The sequence below is a fragment of the Gopherus evgoodei genome, chromosome 3 (assembly GCF_007399415.2).
Source record: "Gopherus evgoodei ecotype Sinaloan lineage chromosome 3, rGopEvg1_v1.p, whole genome shotgun sequence".
NCBI classification, from domain to species: domain Eukaryota; kingdom Metazoa; phylum Chordata; order Testudines; family Testudinidae; genus Gopherus; species Gopherus evgoodei.
Genome location: NC_044324.1, coordinates 94258338 through 94282230, shown reverse-complemented (window position 1 = coordinate 94282230; position 23893 = coordinate 94258338). Strand labels below are relative to the sequence as shown.

General features: G+C 43.2%; 1 protein-coding gene across 9 annotated transcripts in view; it reads left to right on the top strand.

The window, feature by feature from the left end:
- The window catches only part of WASF1 (WASP family member 1), a 204648-nt gene that overhangs the window by 177582 nt on the left and 3173 nt on the right, over positions 1 to 23893 (top strand). For all 9 annotated transcript variants that reach the window (XM_030556111.1, XM_030556112.1, XM_030556108.1 and 6 more), the window contains 5 exons: positions 5050 to 5203; positions 6768 to 6885; positions 7688 to 7860; positions 9852 to 10031; positions 12026 to 12639. In XM_030556111.1, the coding sequence (XP_030411971.1) occupies positions 5050 to 5203; positions 6768 to 6885; positions 7688 to 7860; positions 9852 to 10031; positions 12026 to 12639 (1239 nt within the window). The remainder of the gene's footprint in view (positions 1 to 5049; positions 5204 to 6767; positions 6886 to 7687; positions 7861 to 9851; positions 10032 to 12025; positions 12640 to 23893) is intronic.

Here is a 23893-nt window from a genome sequence, read left to right as displayed (position 1 = left end):
AGGCTAATTATTTTTTTGCTTTGTGACCTTCCATTTCCTTTAATGATGTCATAATGTGGTCAAATGTTTTGAACCAAAAGGCTGCTTTTTCATGACAGGATCAAAGAATGTTAAAGAAGGAAATGCGAGTAGCAGTTTTGAATTTCACAATATATAAATAGCCGTCAGATCAGATAACTTCTTAAGTTTAGAGGAAAGATAATCTGTTGAGCTTTGTGAACTAATTGCCCTGGGGAGTGATCTTCCCCTTTTGTGAGGCTTGTGTAGTTGCTGTACTAATGGGGAGGGGAGGTCTGTATCTAGAAGAGGGAGACTGACGATTTGGACATTTTAGGCCTGGAAAGGTGGAAGACAAGCTCATTCATTCTAAAGACTTAACAAGACAATTGATAATAGAAAAGAGAGGATATAGAACAGTTCATGTCTCAATAACTTGGCAATGTTTTAGGAGATGTGCTTACATATTTTTATGAAGGTCAGATATCAAAAGCAAAGAAACATTTTGTATGCATTTTATTTGACCAAAAATGTTCCAAATTAACCCCTTCATTACTGTCTGAGGATACGTGTTTAAACAGATTTTTACTGATTTTTTTTATTAGAATGTGTTTCAAACTAAACTCCTGCAGGGCATTTAAGACTTTAATGGAGTGCTGTGCAGCACTGAACACAGACAGTGGTACATATCTTCAACAGAACTTTGAAAGCAGAACAGTTAATTTTATGAAATAATTCAAGGCCTGATTTTTAGATCAAGTTAGCCCCAACCTCTGTTAAAGTAAAGTTTTTAGCAAGCGAATTACTTGCAGTGCATGGCAGGTAAATATATACATGGTTGAATGCAAAATTGTGTCTGCAAACATGGGAATCCTCTCTAAAACTCAGGTCTCCATTGTTCATGGAATTCAAGATTACTGTTGATGCCATTGTAAATTGCTTTACCTCCATCTAGCTGGGATTGCTTCTGAGCACCTAACTAGACAAGGTTTTCACAGGGATAAAATATCCCATAACCAAATAGATCCTGTCATGGAGTTCCCAGGCAATGTTCTGGAACTGCTCCCCACAAAGCCAGTCAGGACTTTGGGGAGCCTCCTCTCCCTTGGAGCAGACTGTCTTTAGGGCAAGAAGCTTACACAGCTTCACCTTCCTGGGTCTGACCTTGACGCATTCAGCATATGCCTCTCTGTGCACTTTTGACAGTGAGTTCGCCCAGGCGGGGTCCCGGGGAAGCTAGAGGGTCCTGCATGCACCCCCACTTCGCAGTCAGACATGACTCTCAGCCAGCCAGTAAAACAGAGGTTTATTAGATGACAAGAACATGGTTTAAAACAGAGCTTGTAGGTACAGAGAATGGGACCCCTCAGCCGGGTCCATTCTGGGGCCCAGCGAGCCAGACAATCCTGTCTGCCTTCACTTCCCATCCCCAGTCAGCTCCAAACTGAAACCCCCTCCAGCCTCTTCTTTCTGGCCTTTGTCTCTTTCCCAGGCCAGGAGGTTGCCTGATCTCTTTGTTCACCTTTAGCCATCCCCTTGCAGGGGGGAAGGGCCCCACCCATTTGTTGCCATGAGACAGAGTGTCAGCCATTTATTCATGCTGGAGACTTAAGAAATGCATAGGGGAAACTGAGGCACTCATACAGTATTCAGAGGAAACATTAAGAACAGTCCCACTTCATCACAGATCGTAAGACAGGAGTGGGGATGGAGGGGAGAAACTCCCCCCCAAACAAACCCCACCAAAAATAAAACCTCAAAAGACAAAGTGAACAAAAGCATCTTTAGCCTCACAAAGAATGTCATTGATTTGGTAAGCAAGGAGAGCATTCCAACTTTGCAGGCCCTTTGTGGAGAAAGTCCTGCCTTCTTCCCTCTTGTGATTATACAGTGGAACTACCAGCTGTTCCAGTAATACTGTTTTCAGTTGCTACGATGGGAAGGAAGTAAGGTGGCAGACAGTGCCTCAAGTAGATTGGCTTTTATATGCTAATTCTAGGGCTGTTGATTAATAGCCATTAACTCAAGTGATTAATTAAAAAAATTAATCACGATTAATCACAGTTGTAATTGCACTGTTAAACAATAGAATACCAATTGAAATGTATTAAATATTTTGGACGTTTTCTAAAATTTCATATATATTGTATTGTGTTGTATTGTAAACTGTTGTGCAATCTCTTTGTCGTGAAAGTGCAGCTTGCAAATGTAGATTTCTTTTTGTCACATGACTGCACTCAAAAACAAAACCGTGTAAAACTTCAGAGCCTAAAAGTCCACTCAGTCCTACTTCTTGTTCAGCCAATTGCTAAGACAAACAAGTTTGTTTACATTTAAGGGAGATAATGCTGCCTGCTTCTTATTTACACTGTCACCTGAAAGTGAGAACAGGCATTTGCGTGGCACTTTCATAGATGGTGTTGCAAGGTATTTACATGCCAGATATGCTAAACATTAATATACCCCTTCATGCTTCGGCCACCATTCCAGAGGACATGCTTCCATGCTGATGATGCTCATTAAAAAAATAAGCGTTAATTAAATTTCTGACTGAACTCCTTGGGCAGAATTATATGTCCCCTGCTCTGTTTCACCCACATTCTGCCATATAATTTCTGTTATAGCAGTTTCGGATGATGACCCAGCACATGTTGTTCATTTTAAGAACACTTTCACTGCAAATTTGACAAAACGCAAAGAAGGTGCCAATGTGAGATTTCTAAAGATAGCTACAGCAGGCGACCCAAATGTTTAAGAATCTGAAGTGCCTTCCAAAATCTGAGAGGAATGAGGTGTGGAGCTTGCTTTCAGAAGTCTTAAAAGAGCAACACTCCAATGCGGAAACTACAGAACCTGAACCACAAAAAAAAAAAAAAAAAAAAATTCTGCTGGTTGGATCTGATTCAGATAATGAAAATGAACATGTCAATCCACACTGCTTTGGATTGTTATCGAGCAGAACCTGTCATCAGCATGGATGCATGTCTTCTGGAATGGTGATTGAAGCATGAAGGGACATATGAATCTTTAGCGCATCTGTCACATAAATATCTTGCGACGCCAGCTACAACAGTGCCACAAGAACTCCTGTTCTCACTTTCAGGTTACATTGTAAACAAGAAGTGGGCAGCATTATTTTTTGCAAATGTAAACAAACTTGTTTGTCTGAGTGATTGACTGAACAAGTAGGACTGTGTGGACTTGCAGGGTATAAAATTTTATGTTTTATTTTTTAATGGAAGCTTTTTGTAGGTAATTCTACATTTGTAGGTTCAACTCTCATGATAAAGAGATTGCATTACAGTACTTGTATTAGGGGAATTGAAAAATACTATTTCTGTTGGTTTTTACAGTGCAAATACTTGTAATCAAAAATAAATAAAGTGAGCACTCTACAATTTGTATTCTGTGTTGTAATTGAAATCAATATATTTGAAAATGTAGAAAACATCCAAAAATATTTAAAGAAATGGTATTCTATTATTAACAATGCGATTAATTGCTCAATTAATCGTGATTAATTGCACAATTAATCGCGATTAATTTTTTAATCACTTGACAGCCCTAGCTAATACGCTACAAAAATCAGACTGAAGAAAACCCTTAAAATGTAATCATATGCACTCTTTGTAATCATTATTTTAAAAGACTGTAGTGACATTTCTGAATGTGTGAGCAGGGATCCTGGAACCAAACTGTTCCAGCACCTGTGTGCGTGAGACTGCGGGACCGCCAGAAAAACAAAAATTCTAGTGGGGATGAGGGGAGAAACACAAATCTGTTTCTTTAAATATTAACAGGACTGAAAGTTCTGTTCAAAAATCAACTTTTTATTACTTAGATTAAATTTGCCTTGTTGCAGTATAGAATGATTTTGAAGAGGAAAAAACACCACAGCTTGCTGGTAATAGGTTGTACTCCTTTTATTTGTCAAATCTGAAAAACTAACATTAGCTGGCGGGTGGGTGGGGAAGGCCAAGTAGGCAACTGGACTCCATGGGAGGAGTATTTGGAAATGAGGGAAGGAGAAAGATGTGATGTTGAACTGTTCCATGAATCTGCAGTGCATATGTCATCTGTGGCCATCATTTTTTTCAATTAACCTTCTAAGGCTCCTAATAAGAATTCTTGTAGCACAGCCTGCCTGATGTTCTTTAAACCATAAAGGTTGTATAATAATATAAAATGTCACATTGACCTTAATCTTGATTATTGGCTAAGGATTTATTAAACATATATGCTAGTTATGAATCAGTGTTTCAGCATATCACTGTTACACGGGGCTCTTGCCCATTCTCTTTATTTGCATCTTGCATACTAAACATTACTGGACTTTTAAAAGTATGTTGGTAGTTACAAGAAATTAAGTTACCTTGAAAAGTCAAATCCTTATTCAGAAATCTGTTTAGAAAGATATTTTACTGGTTTCATGGAATGGAATGGAAGAGAGCAAACTATTTACCAATAAGTTCCATTGACTTCAATGGAACATGCTTAAGTGCTTTGCTAAATTACGTCTTCGGTGGGACTTCAGCAGCAGTGCTGCAGATGCTAGGAGTGCAAATCTGTTTCTATTCCTGTTAAGGAGAGCTAAAGGCAAGAACTGCCACATTAAGATGAGCCAACTTTTTGTACCGTAGGATCATGAAATGGAATGGGTTAACTTTAGCAGGTACCTCTGAAATCTAGAACCACATTTTTTGTGGCTGTAGTGGTCCAGCTGGGATAAAGTCAATTTGTGAGGGAAAACAGAATTCTGTTACCAACCTGAGTCCAAGTGAGCAAAAGTTTCCTGTGATAAGTCACTGATAATACAACAGAACATACAATACATATTTTCATGTTATCTGACTATATCACTAAAAGCTATATGACATTATTCCACTGTAAAACTGGGGTGCTAATATGACAAATAATTAATAGTAATGCTTACCACTTATAAAATGCGTTACAAGTTCACAGTGATTTTCTAGCATTAGTATAATGAATCAGATAGATACAACCAAATCAAGTGTTGCTAGCAACTCTTTTTATTTTGATGTCCCCTTTCAGTGTCATTGCAGGATATTACAATGAGAAAAGCTTTCCGGAGTTCCACAATTCAAGATCAGCAGCTGTTTGACCGCAAGACTCTGCCTATTCCTTTGCAGGAGACTTATGACACTTGTGAACAACCTCCCCCACTCAACATACTCACCCCTTACAGGTAAGTGTGAAAAAATCAGGAAAAAAAAACCTTTTTTCCCCCCCAGTAACTTATAGCAGTATTCTGACAACCTTACTCATGTTGAGTAGTACTGTAGTCTTGGAGTAGTGCCATCCACAACAACTAAACTACCTGAGCAGTAAGGATGGCAAAATCTGGCCATCAACATTAATACTACTGTGAATGTTATGCCCACCTAACATTGGTAAGAAAAGCCATTTCAAAGCTCCATATTTGTTAAACACTGTTTCTACTGAAAAAGAGAAGGAAAGTTAAAGCTAAATTCCTTTTAAGATGCATTCTGTTTCTGCCAAGTAGTACTGTATAGTGTATACAGTCCTGTGACTTGAATCTTATATGCTGTGACCAATTTCACAATAGCATCTATGAGAAAAGGGAAAAAATAATTCCAAAAGGGTTGCGCATTGTTGCCATGTTCAGTGGTTTCTGGCAGAGCACAGTCAAAACCACATTTCATTCTAAGACTTGATACAGAAAAATTAATTGGAAAGAAATTATTCTCTTCCTGTGACATTGATATTCAAGGCAAATTTGATGCTGAAGAGCACATAATAAAATGAAAAAGACATTGCTTTTTAGTCCATTACAGGTTTCTATTTATTGGATAATAATAATATAACATGACAGTAAGAAGCTAATTTAAAAAAAAAACAGGTCATTACATTGTTGTGGTTAGTACAAAAAATGAGCTGAGGGTTTGTTGCTTCCCTAAAATTATGCTGACTGCCTATTTACATGAAAAACTGGTCCCTCAACTTGTACTTACTGTTTTGGGAGATAAATTAGTCACATTTTAAAACAATTTAGGGCGAGTGGATTCATTTATTCGGGACACTTATTATCCCACAACTAGCATTAAAGCTTATTTCTAAAATAAGGATCTGACTAGAAGGAATGATGGGGGAGGAAGGTTTTAGAGGCACCAACATGAGAGTATTAGTACTGGAAATAACTAACTGAAATAATAAAAGCTGAGCATACAGAGGAAGAGAGAGATCAGAAAATATTGCTTCCACAGTGTTATCCTCAGAGGCAAGGTGTCTAGATTTTCCAGCATAAAGGTTTAATACAAAAAGCAGGAGAATTAGTCTATCATAGATTCCTAGCTTCAATAGAGCTGTTTGCAGATCTTATAGTCAAAAAGGACCCCTAAAATGCTCTAGCAAACTACAGCTGGAGACAAAGTGACTTCACTGAGGTAGACTTTACCCTGTAAAATACACATCATCTTTTATTCTTTCAGTTCTGTTTTTTGAGAGTCTCCAAATCAATCTGGCTATCTATGTTAGAGAGGCGTATTTATTTATCTTTAACATGTGTAATGATCTTTAGTATAGTTTTAAATCTAATTATTATGCTTCAGGTAAACTTATGTGTTGCAATAATGTTTTTATAATGTACTTGAGGCAAAAACCCTGAATAATAGTGTGTTTAAAAATGATGGCTGCAGCTACCTGAATAAGCTGTCTTTACATTGCCTCAGCATTTAGTCCCATGTGCTACCAAATAAACAGTATGTTTTATCTTGATAAATTTACCTCAGAGATGACGGAAAAGAAGGTTTGAAGTTTTACACCAATCCTTCATATTTCTTTGATCTATGGAAAGAAAAGATGTTGCAGGACACCGAGGACAAGAGAAAGGAAAAGAGAAAGCAGAAGGTAGTATGTTCCAAGCTATATAGCTGTGGGTTATGTTTGTTTGCACATATGATACTTCAGTGGTTCTGCAATTTAAAAAATTCAGTTCTTTACATAGACAAATAGAGTTTTTTCAAGCATATTGAAACTGGCTCAACATCATTCAATTCAATCAATTTTTCCTTGCCTTTTAAATAAGACACCATTAAACAAGCCCAGGGTTTTAATGCTGTCTCACCATAGTTAACAGCAGGTTTACCAAATGTTATGAATTCCTGACAACAGTAAAAAAGCTCTTACAAGAAATACAACAAGGATGTCTCTGGAGTCTTCTTTTAAAATATGAATTCCCAACAGTTTTATAGAGGGTGTTGCTTGGAACCTTTTTGAGAAATGTTTACTATAAATTAGCGTTAATATGGTAGAAAGGAACATTTTAATTGTAAAGAAAGGATAAAAAACCGAAGGGAAGCACTGCTACATGCTTATTTTTGCCATTCATATTCTACATATTATAGCATAAGTATGGTATCGTGTAGAATGCAAACGTGAGAGGCAGATTCAGAATCTCATTTAAGACATATTTCAAGCCAGATTAGATTTAGATTTTGAATGAACTTAGTACCATCATTTGGTTATTCTTTAGCTAAGTATCATATAAAACTGAAGTGTCGCCCTCTATTACGCCTTCATTTTCTGTTCTGGTTTGAATAACTTTTTTTCTTGCACTGGAATCAAGTTTTCTCTCTCTCTGTTTTGTAACTGATTTTAAAAGCATTCCTCTTTAAAAAGACTGTCAGTTTTGTTTGCATAACTCTTACAGCAGAAGAATCTAGATCGCCCTCATGAACCGGAAAAAGTGCCCAGGGCGCCTCATGATAGACGGCGAGAGTGGCAGAAGTTAGCCCAAGGTCCAGAGCTTGCTGAGGATGACGCTAATCTCTTACATAAGCACATTGAAGTTGCTAATGGCCCAGCCTTGCATTTCGACTCAAGGTTTCTTTTGTTTCTTTCCTTCCTTTATTTTGAGACATTCATCTTACCCTTGGCTAAATATATTTATGATGTAAATGACTGTATATGTGGTGCAGTACTCAGAATGCAGTGGTGATAACAGAATTGCCTCTACCAAAAGAGAATTTTGAAGTTCTTTCACCCAGGTGTTTTAAAGCGTTTATTATTACCGTGTCATTTTAAAGAATAATTTATATCTCTGGAATTCATTGTTATGGGGGATGTGGAGGTGTGTGTCATTGTTACTCATTTATCAGTCTAATATCATTGGTGTAGGCTTGCACACAGATTTGTCACTGTATTTCAGTCCTGACCTACAACAACCCCTGTTATTCTAGTCTTCTGATTTACTTGAGCAGAAACTGCCAGTATTATGTGGTGGTTTTGTGATGTGAACAAATTATCCACTTGGATGAGATCACTGAACTTATTTACTCTTGCTTGAATCTAGAATTTGATTGAAGTTTCTGCAAACCTTAACATGCTAAATTCTCTTTTCATAATATACTTCTGCAGGTGGCTGACAATAGCATTTCAGGTGAAATACCTGTAGTGTTTGTGCAAAACCAAAAGCATTTAACCAACTGAGGAACTGTACTAAGAAAGAGAGCTGACACTCAAATAACATTTATCTTGAAAATTAAAAAGAAATAGGGTTTTTTGGGGGGGTGCTTGTTTTTTTGTTCAGCCTTTTAAATAAGACAATTTTTAAGATTATCTGGTAGCCCTATTAATAGTTGTTGCCTGCGGCAGACTGTAGGATCCAGGATGTTGTGCCTGAAATAAAGAATCTGCCTATTGAGAACTCTGACCTAGTGAAAACTCTACTTACAATGATGTAGAATGAAAAGTCTAAAATGGTTTCAAGTGCATTTCAATTTGTAATTTACAACTCAGGTTATGATGAAACCCTCCTTAAAGTGCAGCTCTTCTGTGAAAAAAACCACATAAGTGTATTCTACTGTGTTAGCTCCCCATAAGGAGTATATCACCTTCCCTGCCACACCCTTCATGCAAGTGTGTGCCCGATTCCACAGCAGAGTGATTGCAGAACCACTTGAAACCCCAGAGCCCCAAGGATCAACAGTGACTATCTAATACTGTGCTTAGACATTACAGTCATGAGCACTATCCAGAAACCTACAGTGGAACCACCAGCCATTAGAAAGTGTTCTGCAAACAATTTTCCTCTGACTTCAGAGAAATTGTGATCTTTATCAACATTTTAATTAAACAGTTACATCTGTAAACATTTCTTAATTGGTGTTGGATCAGATCTTTAAGACAAAAGCCGGGGTTGATTTTAACAGTAGATTGAAGTATTTTAAGCTGTTGTAGCAGTACAATGAAGATAACTCATCCAACATTATAGTACACTTTAAGTTACCTTGTTAAAGTATATTAGCTTGCAACATTGCATTTGGGAGGAGATCAGGTCAACTCTTCTTTAAGTTGTGTGGCCACAAGACAGTCAAACACAGTAATGCCTTGATAAAATGTTTTATAAAACTGTTAGAAGTACTACAATATGTGATGTATTGCTATATAATTTAGGAAAGTAGTAAAACAATGTTTGCATATGAAAAGATTTTGAATCACAAACCACTACAGGCACATGACTGTTTCATACTGTAAAACCTGTTTCTAATAACACTGTTATATTTGTTTAATTCAGTAAAGTCTGAATAATAAACACTAACATCACAGACACATACTATAGGAATTGTATGGTTTACCAATGGAAAAAACTGTTTAACATTTGAACTGCAGTAGGGCAGAAAGGGAAAAGAAACAAGATTAAAAACCACAGTTCGATTGGCATCTCTTGTGCAGAGAGGGAATTTAATTCAGAGATCAAACTGAAGTATAATATAGTAGCTAAGCTAAGTAATGAATGATTTCTACTAATGCATGTATCTGTGATCATCAGCAAGACAATTTTTAAGTGGAAAATGTCCTTTGTTTTTTCTCAGACCTCAGCCATATGTGGATCATATGGATGGATCCTACTCCCTTTCTGCATTACCTTATAGTCAGATGACTGAACTTCTGAGCAGAGCTGAGGAGCGAGTGTTGGTCAGACCACATGAGCCACCACCCCCTCCACCAATGCATGGTGCAGGGGATGTGAAACCCATACCTCCTTGTATTAGGTAAGGAGTCCGGTTTGGAACAACTTTCCAACAATAAACTGACATACATCTCTGAAAAAGGTACAGATATGCAAGACTTTGCTTTGAAGAAGCAAGCAGTATCATCATTGTACTTGATTTCAGCCCAGAGAGCAACATAGACCAGAGGTTCTCAGACTGGGTGGAGGGCTGACCTGGGCGGGGTGTGTGCAATGTATTCTAGGGGTCATAAGAAGCTTTAAGGGGGGGAAACGGACTGTGCGTCTTTTACCCATAGCAATGAATAACTAGCAAATCTGATTCCTCCAGACATACCAGGTTCTCAGATGGCACCGTTCATTTTGACAGATTTCGGTTCAGCTTGCATAGCATTGTACAAAGTCGTTTGTTACTATCTGTATGTTATTCCATTTGCTACAATGCAATCTGCACATTTAATTGTAAGTTTCGACCACAGTCACAGTTTTCCTTTTTCTCTTATTACAATGGATCGTTGGCTCTGTTTGAATCAATGGCTTACTGGTTTTAGTATTTAGTCAGAGTTGCACATTAATTTTTTTTTAATCGGTATATGTATATTGTGTGGTGAGGGGGGTGTAAACTACAGACAGAGAGCGGGAGTGGAATCAAATAACTTTGAAAACCATTGACAGACAATAGTCTACAAAATAGATTAAATTATAGACATTTATCTCTTAGTTTATTTTTGTGCTTCTTTATGTCTTTGTATCCCAATATTCCATCCAGTGTTAGAATCTAAACCAATCATCCTGACAGTATTTTTCCACGTAACTTCGTATCCAAGCAAAGTCATACTTTATGGATTAGATTTTTTATAGGGTTCCCCTTATCTTTATCTGGAGTATACAAGAGTAAATCTAGATTATGTTGTTACATCAGCAAAATATTTTCATCTCTGTCCAAATGAAAGTATTTCATTATCCAAGGATCATACACAGAAATATACCTCTTTTATTGGGTTAACATTTGTTACGAGTGTTACATTTTCCTACCTGAGTATTCTGATTGAGAAATTCCTCTAGCAGCTTGTACTTTAAAAAATAACATTTACAGTCATCTCTTGTCTCTTTGAGGACTGAAAAGACAGGAGTGTCTTATGTGCAGATATACTCCTCTGTAGCTATGCATGACTGATCTTGTACGGTACCACTAGACCTTAAACCATATCTCAGTTTCAAAGTCATTTTATCTAATTAATCATTCCATAAAAATAGTCCCTTTAGAATAGGGTTTTCAAACAATTAAAAAAATAATGATGATTAATTGTGAGATTTAAAAAATAACTGCAATAAATCACAGTTTTAGTTGTACAGTTAATACATTTATATAAATATTTTTGGATTTTTCTACATTTTCAAAGATAACAGAACACAAAGTGTACAGTGCTTATTTTATATTATTTTAATTACAAATATTTGCACTGTAAAAACGATAAACATGCTGATGACATGTTCATTTTCATCATCTCAGTCAGAGGCCACCAACACAAGGTCATTCCAGTTCTGTAGTTTCTGCATGTTCCACACCTTGTCTCACTCAGATTTTGGAAGGCATTTCTGGTTCTTAAATCTTGGGTCGAGTGCTGTAGCTATCTTTAGAAATCTCACATTGATACCTTCTTTGCATTTTGTCAAATCTGCAGTGAAATCAAGACTGCCACATTCTACTAGCTTGTTCTCATACTTTGAATAAATCTCTGGCTTTACTACTATGTATAGGGAAAATTTTACTTACTGTAGGAAATCTTGGATAAGAGAAATAAACTCGGGTATTTGCCTGAGTACATTTATAGGCTAGCAAGAAAAAGGCTGATGTATGTTCTACCCAAACAATAAAAAACTATACTATGCCTTTAGACTGGGTAAATTTAGCTTTTTTATAACCCTAATTACTGATCTTAAATATTAACAAGCAAAAAAAAGTGAACATAATTATATTAGCCAGTTTTTCCACTTTGTGGTTTTAATAACTTGCCCTACTATTGTGTATTTCAGCTCCACCACAGGTTTGATAGAAAATCGTCCTCAGTCACCAGCAACAGGCAGGACACCAGTGTTTGTGAGCCCCACACCTCCCCCCCCTCCTCCTCCTCCTCTTCCATCTGCTTTGTCCACTTCTTCATTGAGAGCTGCAATGACTTCCACCCCTCCTCCACCCATACCTCCACCACCACCACCTCCAGCAGCTGTTTTGCAAGCACCAGCAGTGCCACCTCCACCAGCTCCTCTCCAGATTGCTCCTGGAGTTCTTCATCCAGCTCCTCCTCCAATCGCACCACCTCTAGCACAGCCCTCTCCTCCAGTCACTAGAGCTGCCCAAGTATGTGAAACTGTACCAGTTCAGCCAGTTCCACAAGCTGAAGTGCAAGGACTTCCTCCTCCTCCCCCACCTCCTCCACTGCCGCCTCCTGGCATTCGACCCTCATCTCCTGTCTCAGTTGCCACCCTCTCTCATCCTCCCACAACCCTTGTTCCTGGCCCTCATGCTCCACTAATGCCTCCATCTCCACCATCCCAAGTGATTCCTGCTCCTGAACCCAAACGCCACCCATCAACTCTACCTGTAATCAGCGATGCCAGAAGTGTTCTACTGGAAGCAATACGAAAAGGTAACGTTTGGCCACTAAAAGAACAACAGAAGTTGGTCTCAGCAGTTTAATAAAGCCAATGTACTTTTAACGGATGGAATAATTTACACCTCTGGAAAAAAGATTTGACAAGAGTATCTTAAATCTGGTGCTGCTTTGTATTCTGTACAATATGCAGCTTGCCAAGTAGACGAATTTTTTTTCAGCTCATAATTGCACCTATTAGGAGTATAGTAAAAGTTTTGTTTTGTTTTGTAACCCTGAGCTGCCTAGTGGAACAGTGGGTCCCAGAATCCTCTTGCCAATATAAGGCAGGAGAGCAAAAGGGATGGAGGAACCTTCTGGGGCAGCACCTTACTGATGCTCTCCTATCTTGCACATGCTTCACATCACAACATGTGAACTAGTGGTCTAACCATGAACCCTTAGGACTGTGGGGTGCTGATGCATGGTTATAGGATCTCTTCTAGTACTGCCCTGAACACCAGTTGGAATCCTTCTCCAGTGTTTTTAGGTACAGTGGGAGAGGCTTTACTGCATCCTCGTAAACATACAGAGCAGAATTTGTACTTAGAGATCTAACATGGTTTACAATAAGCAAGTATTTTCTAGTGATTAGAGCAGAGAAGTGAGAGAGGAGAGATTCCTGAGTTATATTCCCTGCTGCAAATCACATTAACCTCTTTATACCTCAATTTACTCAACCAACAGGATTCTGAACAGTATAAATCAAAGGGTTCTGAAGGAACTTCAGAATGAAGTAATTGAGGTGCTTTAAAACAAATGCAATCTTTCTGTGAAGTAAGCCACTATACCAGAGAACTGGATGGTAACTAATGATAAATATATCTGTACAAAAACTGGTAGGGATGATCCTGGGAATCAGACTAGTTAGCGTTGCTCTAGTACCAGTAAATGGATTGAAGTGACAACTAAAAACACAGCAAAGAATCCTGTGGCACCTTATAGACTAACAGACGTTTTGGAGCATGAGCTTTCATGGGTGAATACCCACTTCGTCGGATCCGACGAAGTGGGTATTCACCTACGAAAGCTCGTGCTCCAAAACGTCTGTTAGTCTATAAGGTGCCACAGGATTCTTTGCTGCTTTTACAAATCCAGACTAACACAGCTACTCCTCTGATACTGAACTAAAAACACAGGTATAGAACACCTACATCTAATAACTAGCATGAATTCTCTAAAAGGAAATCATTCCTCTCTATTCTGTGAGAATTATTTGAGCAGGTCAGCAAAAAAGCATACAAGGAGAGCCCACTGGCATAATTCGAGTTTCTAAAAGCTTTTGACAAAATCCTACAGAAGACACTATTAAGAAAACTAAGTAACCCTGGGGGTGAAAAGTAGAGCCGAGTCACAGATTAAAACCTGGCTTGGAAACAGGAAATGGAGTAAAAATATATTTTTAAACTTTTGTCCTGTTGAAGACTGAGTGCTCAAAGGCTCCCTACTAGAATCTTTATCATTTAATATTGTGGAGGAACCCGTCGGCACTCCATAGTTAAGGATGAGTTCCATTTTTTGCTTAAAGCAGGGATTCAGCCTCCCCAAACTAACATTTACTCTTTGAGTATAGAATGAATTTTCTGAAATCAATCAGTTCATGAGTTTGCATTAAAATCAAATTTAAAATGAGCTGTGTAAGACATATAACATTTGTCAGTCTTTTTTGTCCCAAATGATTTTAACAATAGACTTGCAAACCCTTCAAATTTCTTCAGTTAAATTCACTGAAAAATATTTTGCATATACTATATACTTGGAAACAATTATGTTGCAGTTAAGTGATGTTATTAAGATTGTTATGATTATGTAAGTTACGGTCCGCATCTGCTCACCGGTTCAGGTAACTTAAATGAGGCTTTTGTGACATTAGAAGTAACTCTACCAATCACCACCCTTTCTCTAGCTATTTTGCATGAGGAAAACTGGACATGTGTGCCAGGACTTCTAACTGGTAGGAAGTTACTTTTAAAGGGTCCATGGCCACATGCTACCTTGGACATCAGGATTTTAAAGGCCTCCCACGGTACTGCTGCTTCCACTGCACTGCACAGCAGACAGAGGCAATGCTTCAAGGAGGGCACGCAGGGTCAAGTGCCCCCCCCCCCCACAGCAGCCAACCAGGTGGGAAGCAGAAGGGGTGGGGCCAGAGCTACTTCTGGCTGTGCTGGGACATTGGCCAGTGCAACACAGCAACTGTCTGGGAGGGCGCCTGGCTGTAGCAATGACAGGCTGCCCCTTGCCCAGGCTGGGCTTCCCAGGACCGTGGCTGAGTGAGCCGGAGCACTCCCTGCTCCCTGGCATGCTCGGAGTTGGCCCCTGTCCCTGGAAGCTGCGGCTTCCCCTCCCCAGCCAGCTCTCTCCCAGGGAAGGAGCAATGACCCAGAGTGGCTCGGGCCTGCTCCCCGCCCGTCCCTGGCTGCCAGGGAGAGCAGCCAAAGGTGCCAGAGGTGGGAGCCAGCACAGCAGGAGGACAGAGCACCCCCTGTCAGGTAACATGAGGCAGGGGGGAGCGCAGAGGCACAGTGTCAGGTCACGTGTCCTCCACTTTATCTGGTGCCCCCCCCCAGTATGGGGAGGTACTAGTCATGTATGATTCACCAAGGCAGCCCTGCTGGGGGAACTGAGGGTCTTCTTCGAGTGCTTGCTCATATCGATTCCAATTAGGTGTGCGCGCACCGCGTGCACATTCGCCGGAAGATTTTTACCCTAGCAACACTCAGTGGGTCGGCTGGGTGCCCCCTGGAGTGGCGCCGCTATGGCGTCGGATATATACCCCTGCCGACTCAACTGCCCCTCAGTTCCTTCTTACCACCCGTGTCTGTCGTTGGAACAGTGGAGTGCGGTTTTACTGACCTCCACCTCCCTAGCTACTCGTAGTTCTCTAGTTATTTGTGTATATAGTTCAAAGTTATATAGTTATAGTTAATTTTTATCATTCATAGTTAGTGTTATAGTTAAGAGGAGTTCGGGGATTAGCCCCTTCCCCGCACCGTGCTCGGCCTGTCACAAGCCGATGCCAACAGGAGATCCACACGACTCCTGCTTTAAGTGCCTCAGGGAGTCTCACCTGGCAGATAAGTGTCCCATTTGCAAGGCTTTTAAGCCGAGAACAAAAAAGGAGCGGGACTTTTGGCTAAAACAGCTCCTCATGGAAGCAGCTCTTACCCCTCTGTCTTTGGCACCGAGTGCTGGTCAATCGGCGGGCAGAAGCACCTCCTTTGCACTGGACCGCGCCGGTACTGCCAAGGCCTCTCGGCACCGGCCGGCACTGGCACCAAAGTCGACTCGGCACTGCTCCCTCTCCCCAAGGTCGAGAAAGCCTAAGACTCCTGCTGCTTCTGTGCCACCTGCATTACAGCCAGAGAGCTCGTCTAAGCTGGATTGCTCGGCACCGACACCTACCGCGGCACCGACGACAGCACCGTCGATTCCAGTCCCACAAGGGCCATCGAGTCCAGTGCCTGTCAGCTCCCCGGTGCGAGCTGTGGTTGAGCTTACTATTCCATCCATGCCGGAGATATTCTCAATGGCAAGGGATCTGATTGCCATGACAGAGTCGACGCTGCCTCAACCCCCGGCACCGCCGATGCAGGTAATACAGTCTATCGGCAAGCCTGCCTTGATAAGATCATCCTCTGTTGGCAGAGCAGAGCGGCACCATTCACGATCACTGTCCCACAGACATTCTAGGTCCCGTCAACGCTCCCGCTCCCAATGCTGCTCGCAGTCCCGGCACCATTCTCCTCCTCGATACCAGTCGCACTCGCAGCACCATTCAGTATTCCGTTGGCCGGCCCGCTACTCTCAGCACCGCTCCAGCTCCTGGCACCGCTCCAGGCACCGTGACTCCCGTAGCCGCTCCCGACGTCGAGCCTCGAGATCTCGGTCAACCTCCCGGCACTGCTCCGGTCGCAGGTCCCGATCTCATTCCCGGTACCGGTATGCCTCCCGGTACCGGTCCCTAGTGCTGAGTAGAGCAAGGTCCGCTAGAGACAGAGACTCTGCACAGGGCTTTTCAGCCCCTCCATGGTCATCCAGACACGCATCAGTGTCGTCCCACGTGGACAGCTCTTATGCACAGGACCGCGATTCCGATGTGCCCACCAGAGTCTTCCAAGAGACCAAGGCCCAGGAGCAAGGCCCCCCATCAGTGGTCTTTCTGGACACCCTGGGCGTACCACCAGGCCCAAGGCATACCAGTAGTTCCGTCCCGCTCTGTCCCATCAGAGCACCGAGTGCCAGAGGTGACAGTTCGCTGTCCTCCTCTGACTGTTATGGAGGAAGCCCCAGTTCACCTACCGGACGCCCAGGTTCCACTGGAGCAGGAGGTCACCCAAGAGCAAGAGGCCACACAGGACCTGCTCGTCCCCAGCATCTCCTCTTCCTCTCCTCCAGATGAGGCGGTGGCAGGAACATCCTCCTCCGGCCCTCCTCCAATCGACCTGAGAGCCCATCAGGACCTCCTGAGGAGGATAGCACTCAGTGTGAACCTCCAGGTGGAGGAGGTCCCGGAGGTAGAGGACCTGGTAGTGGACATTCTGTCGGCCCCCACCAGAGTGGCCCTACCGTTTATTCGGACCATCTAGGCCAATGCTGATATTATATGGCAGTCTCCAGCCTCTATCCCTCCTGCGGCCAGGGGAATCGAGCGTAAATACATGGTGCCCTCTAAAGGGTATGAGTACTTGTATGTCCATCTTCCTCCCTGCTCACTAGTCATCCAGTCTGTTAATGAGAGAGAACGCCATGGCCAGCAGGCACCAGCCCCGAAATCGAAGGAGGCTAGGCGAATGGACTTACTCGGCCGCAAAGTGTACTCGGCAGGTGCCTTACAGCTCCGGGTGGCAAATCAACAAGCCCTGCTCAGCCGCTATAATTACAACACCTGGGTGGAGGTGGGTAGGTTTACGGAGCTACTCCCTCAAGACTCCCACCAAGAGTTCGCTGCCCTCTTGGAGGAAAGGAAAAAGGTGGCCAGAACTTCCCTTCAGGCCTCATTGGATGCAGCCGAATCAGCAGCCAGGATTCTGGCCTCGGGTGTTCCCATGAGGCACATCTCATAGACTCATAGACTCTAGGACTGGAAGGGACCTCGAGAGGTCATCGAGTCCAGTCCCCTGCCCTCATGGCAGGACCAAATACTGTCTAGACCATCCCTGATAGACATTTATCTAACCTACTCTTAAATATCTCCAGCGATGGAGATTCCACAACTTCCCTAGGCAATCTATTCCAGTGTTTAACTACCCTGACAGTTAGGAACTTTTTCCTAATGTCCAACCTAAATCTCCCTTGCTGCAGTTTAAGTCCATTGCTTCTTGTTCTACCATTGGAGGCCAAGGTGAACAAGTTTTCTCCCTCCTCCTGATGACACCCTTTTAGATACCTGAAAACTGCTATCAGGTCCCCTCTCAGTCTTCTCTTTTCCAAACTAAACAAACCCAATTCCTTCAGCCTTCCTTCATAGGTCATGTTCTCAAGACCTTTAATCATTCTTGTTGCTCTTCTCTGGACCCTCTCCAATTTCTCCACATCTTTCTTGAAATGCGGTGCCCAGAACTGGACACTATACTCCAGTTGAGGCCTAACCAGCGCAGAGTAAAGCGGCAGAATGACTTCTCGTGTCTTGTTTACAACACACCTGTTAATGCATCCCAGAATCATGTTTGCTTTTTTTGCAACAGTATCACACTGTTGACTCATATTAAGCTTGTGGTCCACTATGACCCCTAGATCTCTTTCTGCCATACTCCTTCCTAGACAGTCTCTTCCCATTCTGTATGTGTGAAACTGATTGTTCCTTCCTAAGTGGAGCACTTTGCATTTATCTTTATTGAACTTCATCCTGTTTACCTCAGACCATTTCTCCAATTTGTCCAGATCATTTTGAATTTTGATCCTGTTCTCCAGAGCAGTTGCAATCCCTCCCAGTTTGGTATCGTCCGCAAACTTAATAAGCGTACTTTCTATGCCAACATCTAAATCGTTGATGAAGATATTGAACAGAACCGGTCCCAAAACAGACCCCTGCGGAACCCCACTTGTTATACCTTTCCAGCAGGATTGGGAGCCATTAACAACTACTCTCTGAGTACAGTTATCCAGCCAGTTATGCACCCACCTTATAGTAGCCCCATCTAAATTGTACTTTCCTAGCTTATCTATAAGAATATCATGCGAAACTGTATCAAATGCCTTACTAAAGTCTAGATATATCACATCCACCGCTTCTCCCTTATCCACAAGGCTCGTTATCCTATCAAAGAACGCTATCAGATTAGTTTGACATGATTTGTTCTTTACAAATCCATGCTGGCTATTCCCTATCACCTTACCAACTTCCAAGTGTTTGCAGATGATTTCTTTGATTACCTGCTCCATTATCTTCCCTGGCACAGAAGTTAAACTAACTGGTCTGTAGTTTCCTGGGTTGTTTTTATTTCCCTTTTTATAGATGGGCACTATATTTGCCCCCTTCCAGTCTTCTGGAATCTCCCCCGTCTCCCATGATTTCCCAAAGATAATAGCTAGAGGCTCAGATACCTCCTCTATTAACTCCTTGAGTATTCTAGGATGCATTTCATCAGGCCCTGGTGACTTGCAGGCATCTAACTTTTCTAAGTGATTTTTTACTTGCTCTTTCCTTATTTTCTCTTCTAAACCTACCCTCTTCCCGTAAGCATTCACTATACTAGACATTCCTTCAGACTTCTCAGTGAAGACCGAAACAAAGAAGTCATTAAGCATCTCTGCCATTTCCAAGTCTCCCGTTACTGTTACCCCCTCCTCATTGAGCAGTGGGCCTACCCTGTCCTTAGTCTTCCTCTTGCTTCTAATGTATTGATAAAAAGTCTTCGTTTCCCTTTATTCCCATAGCTAGTTTGAGTTCATTTTGTGCCTTTGCTTTTCTAATCTTGCCTCTGCATTCCTGTGTTATTTGCCTATATTCATCCTTCGTGATCTGACCTAGTTTCCATTTTTTATATGACGCCTTTTTATTTTGTAGGTCACGCAAGATCTCAAGGGTAAGCCAAGGTGGGCTTTTGCCACATTTTCTCTTTTTCCTAACCATCGGAATAACTTGCTTTTGGGCCCTTAATAGCGTCCCTTTGAAAAACTGCCAACTTTCCTCAGTTGTTTTTCCCCTCAGTCTTAATTCCCATGGGACCTTGCCTATCAGCTCTCTGAGCTTACCAAAATCCGCCTTCCTGAAATTCATTGTCTCTATTCTGCTGTACTCCTTTCTACCCTTCCTTAGAATTGCAAATTCTATAATTTCATGATCACTTTCACCCAAGCTTCCTTCTACTTTTAAATTCTCAACAAGTTCCTCCCTATTGGTTAAAATCAAGTCTAGAACAGCTTCCCCCCTAGTAGCTTTTTCAACTTTCTGAAATAAAAAGTTGTCTGCAATGCAGTCCAGGAACTTATTGGATAGTCTGTGCCCCGCGGTGTTATTTTCCCAACATATATCTGGATAGTTGAAGTCCCCCATCACCACCAAATCTTGGGCTTTGGATGATTTTGTTAGTTGTTTGAAAAAAGCCTCATCCACCTCTTCCGCCTGATTAGGTGGCCTGTAGTAGACTCCCAGCACGACATCACCTGTGTTTTTTACCCCTTTTAGCCTAACCCAGAGACTCTCCACCCTTCCGTCTCCTATGTCCATCTCCACCTCAGTCCAAGTGTGTACATTTTTAATATATAAGGCAACACCTCCTCCCTTTTTCCCCTGTCTATCCTTCCTGAGCAAACTATACCCATCCACACCAACATTCCAGTCGTGTGTATTATCCCACCAAGTTTCAGTAATGCCAATACTGTCATAGTTGTATTTATTTATTAGCACTTCCAGTTCTTCCTGCTTGTTACCCATACTTCTTGCATTTGTATAAAGGCATCTAAGATACTGGTTTGATCTTGCCTCCCAGCTTTGCCCTGACCCTCCTTCCTCTCTGCCATTATAGCCCATGCTCCCTCCTGTTTCCAACCCATCTCCCAGGTCTTGTTCCCCACTTACCTGTGGGCTTTGCTCACCTGTCCCCGTCGAACCTAGTTTAAAGCCCTCCTTACTAGGTTAGCCAGTCTGTGCGCAAATAAGGCCTTTCCCCGCTTCGAAAGGTGAACGCCATCTGTTCCTAGCAGTCCTTCCTCAAATAGCATCCCGTGGTCGAGGAAGCCAAAGCCCTCCTGGCGACACCATCTTCGCAGCCAGGCATTCACCTCCACGATGCATCTGTTTCTGCCCGGACCCCTACCTTCAACAGGAAGAATCGAAGAGAATACCACCTGCGCTCCAAACTCCTTAACCCGTACTCCCAGAGCCCTGTAGTCACTCTTGATCTGCTCAGCATCACACCTCGCAGTATCATTTGTGCCCACATGGATGAGTAGCATGGGGTAGTAGTCAGAAGGCCGGATAATCCTCGACAATGCCTCTGTAACATCTCGGATACGGGCCCCTGGCAGGCAGCATACCTCCCGGGATGAACGGTCAGGGCGACAGATGGGTGTCTCCGTCCCCCTCAGCAGAGAGTCTCCAACCACCACTACCCTACGTTTCTTATCAGTGGTGGCAGCAGACCTCCCAGCCTTAGGGGTACGAGGCTTCACCCCCTTAACTGTTGGGGGTGATTTCTTCTCTCCTGTATCAAGAAGAGCATAATGGTTATCTTTTACCACAACAGGAGGGTTCGCAGCAGCGGTGGAGCACTGCCTGCTGCTAGAAGTAACCAGCTGGCTGTGTCCACCCTGAGCCTCCTCCTCCACTGGTGTGTCAGATACACCCTGAGGAATCTCCTCCTTCACTGGAGTGTCAGTAGTCCTGTCAACTGGGACAGCACCATCAGCTGTCTCCACATGGATACTGTCCAGGAATTGCTCATGGACATAGATGTTCCTCAGCCTGGCCACCTCCTCCTGTAGCTCTCCCACCTGCTGCCTGAGAGATTCCACCAGTAGGCACCTTTCACATTGGATGCCACCCCCAGCCTGGATATCAGTAAGTGGAAATTGCAAATTACAGTCTTTGCAAGCCCACACCAGAATCTGGGTAAAAGCATCCATGCTTTGGTGATCTGTCTGGCTACAGGCGCAGGTGGAGGAGACAGAAGCAGTGCTGGCACAGGTGTTGCGGGTCCTCCTCACCATTGTAAGCCTCCCTCTGTCACACACTCTCAAATTCCTGTCTACAGCTCCCTATCCACTCCTCTCTGCTGTAAACAGAAAGGTTTTCGATGTGGCTCAGGTTATGGGTTCAGGGGACCAATGGGTCACAGATGAGACTGACAAGGGACCCCCCCCCCCTTCCTACTCCCCTTCCAAACTCCCTTGCAAAACTCCCTGTTAGCAGCTCCTGTTCGCTAAGCTCATGGCTTCAGGTTTCAAGCCTCCCACCGGAGCTGCAGTATACCATTCAGGACTTGCCATTTGATGGTAAAGGTCTCTTCTGAGAAAAGACTGACCCCAGGCTGCAAAGCCTGAAGGACAACAGGGTCATAATGCGCTCTCTCGGCATGCATACACCGGTGACCCAACGTAGGCCTTTCCGTCTCCAGCCTCACCGCCCATACTCTGCACCTAGACAAAGACAGGACTTTGGCAGGCGGCACAGCCGAGGTGGTCGTAAACGACAATCAGGACTCCAAGGGGGCCAAAATCAAGGTCCCTCGAAACCACCAGCTGGACCTTAGACAAACTTTTGAAGGTGCGCCCAAGAGTGGAGTACCACTTACAGGCCAGGATCCTTCTCCAACCATCTCTCCTACTTCCTCCCGGCGTGGTCCCAGTTAACTTCAGATCGCTGGGTCCTATGCACAGTGGAGTATGGGTACCACCTCCAATTTATTTCAACCCTGCCCTCCCACCCTCTAACCCCGTCCCTCTTCAAGGACCCCTCTCACGAGCAATTCCTCTTGCAAGAGGTGCAGACGCTCCTCACCATGGGAGCTATAGAGGAGGTACCAAAGGACGAAAGGGGCAAGGGGTTTTACTCCCATTATTTCCTAATCCCCAAGTCTAAGGGAGGTCTCAGACCTATCCTAGACCTGCGAGGACTCAACCAGTTTATGATAAAGTTGAAGTTCCGCATGGTATCCCTGGGGACCATTATCCCATCCTTGGATCCTGGAGACTGGTATGCTGCCCTCGATATGAAGGACGCGTACTTTCACATCGCCATTTTTCCTCCAAACAGGAGGTACCTCCGCTTCGTAGCCAACCATTAGCATTTCCAGTTTACGGTCCTGCCCTTTGGCCTTTCTACAACCCCAAGGGTATTTACAAAGTGTATGGCCGTAGTCGCCGCCTATCTCCACCAATGTCGGATACACATTTTTCTATATCTGGACGACTGGCTCAGCCGAGGGGCCTCCGAGACACAAGTCACCCAGCATGTGGGCATCGTCAAGGACCTATTCACACGTCTAGGCCTGATGATCAATATAGAAAAATCCACTCTGGTTCCCACGCATAGGTTAGACTTCATAGGAGCTATCTTGGACTCCAGTCTAGCCAGGGCCTGCTTACCGCAGCCACGGTTTCAGGCGATGGCAACAATCATCCGAGGTCTACAGAATTTCCCGACGACCTCGGCTCGCACTTATCTCAGTCTCCTGGGTCACATGGCTGCCTGCACATTCGTAACCAAATACACCAGACTCTGCCTCCGTCCTCTCCAAGCTTGGCTCAACTCGGTATACCACCCGGGCAGGGACCCATTAGACACGATAGTCACCATTCCCCCAAGCACCCTAGGCTCCCTAGACTGGTGGCTTACTCCCTCCCTGGTGTGTACAGGGCTGCCGTTCCATCCGCCCCAGCCCTCAATGTCCCTGACGACGGACGCGTCATCTCTCGGCTGGGGTGCTCACCTCGGACACCTTCGTACTCAAGGCCTCTGGTCATCTCAGGAGCTGACATTACACATAAATGTCCGAGAACTGAGAGCAGTCCACCTGGCGTGCCAGATGTTCCAGCAACATTTACAAGGCCGTTGTGTCTCAGTGTTTACAGACAACACAATGGCCATGTACTACATAAACAAGCAGGGAGGGACCCAATCTTCCCCCCTTTGTCAGGAGGCCATCCAACTCTGGGATTTTTGCATAGCCCACTCGATAGACCTGGTAGCATCCTTTCTCTCAGGGGTTCGGAACACTCTGGTGGATCGACTCAGCAGGTCCTTCCTGTCTCACGAGTGGTCGACCCGCCAGGACGTTATGCATTCTGTTTTCCAGAAGTGGGGATT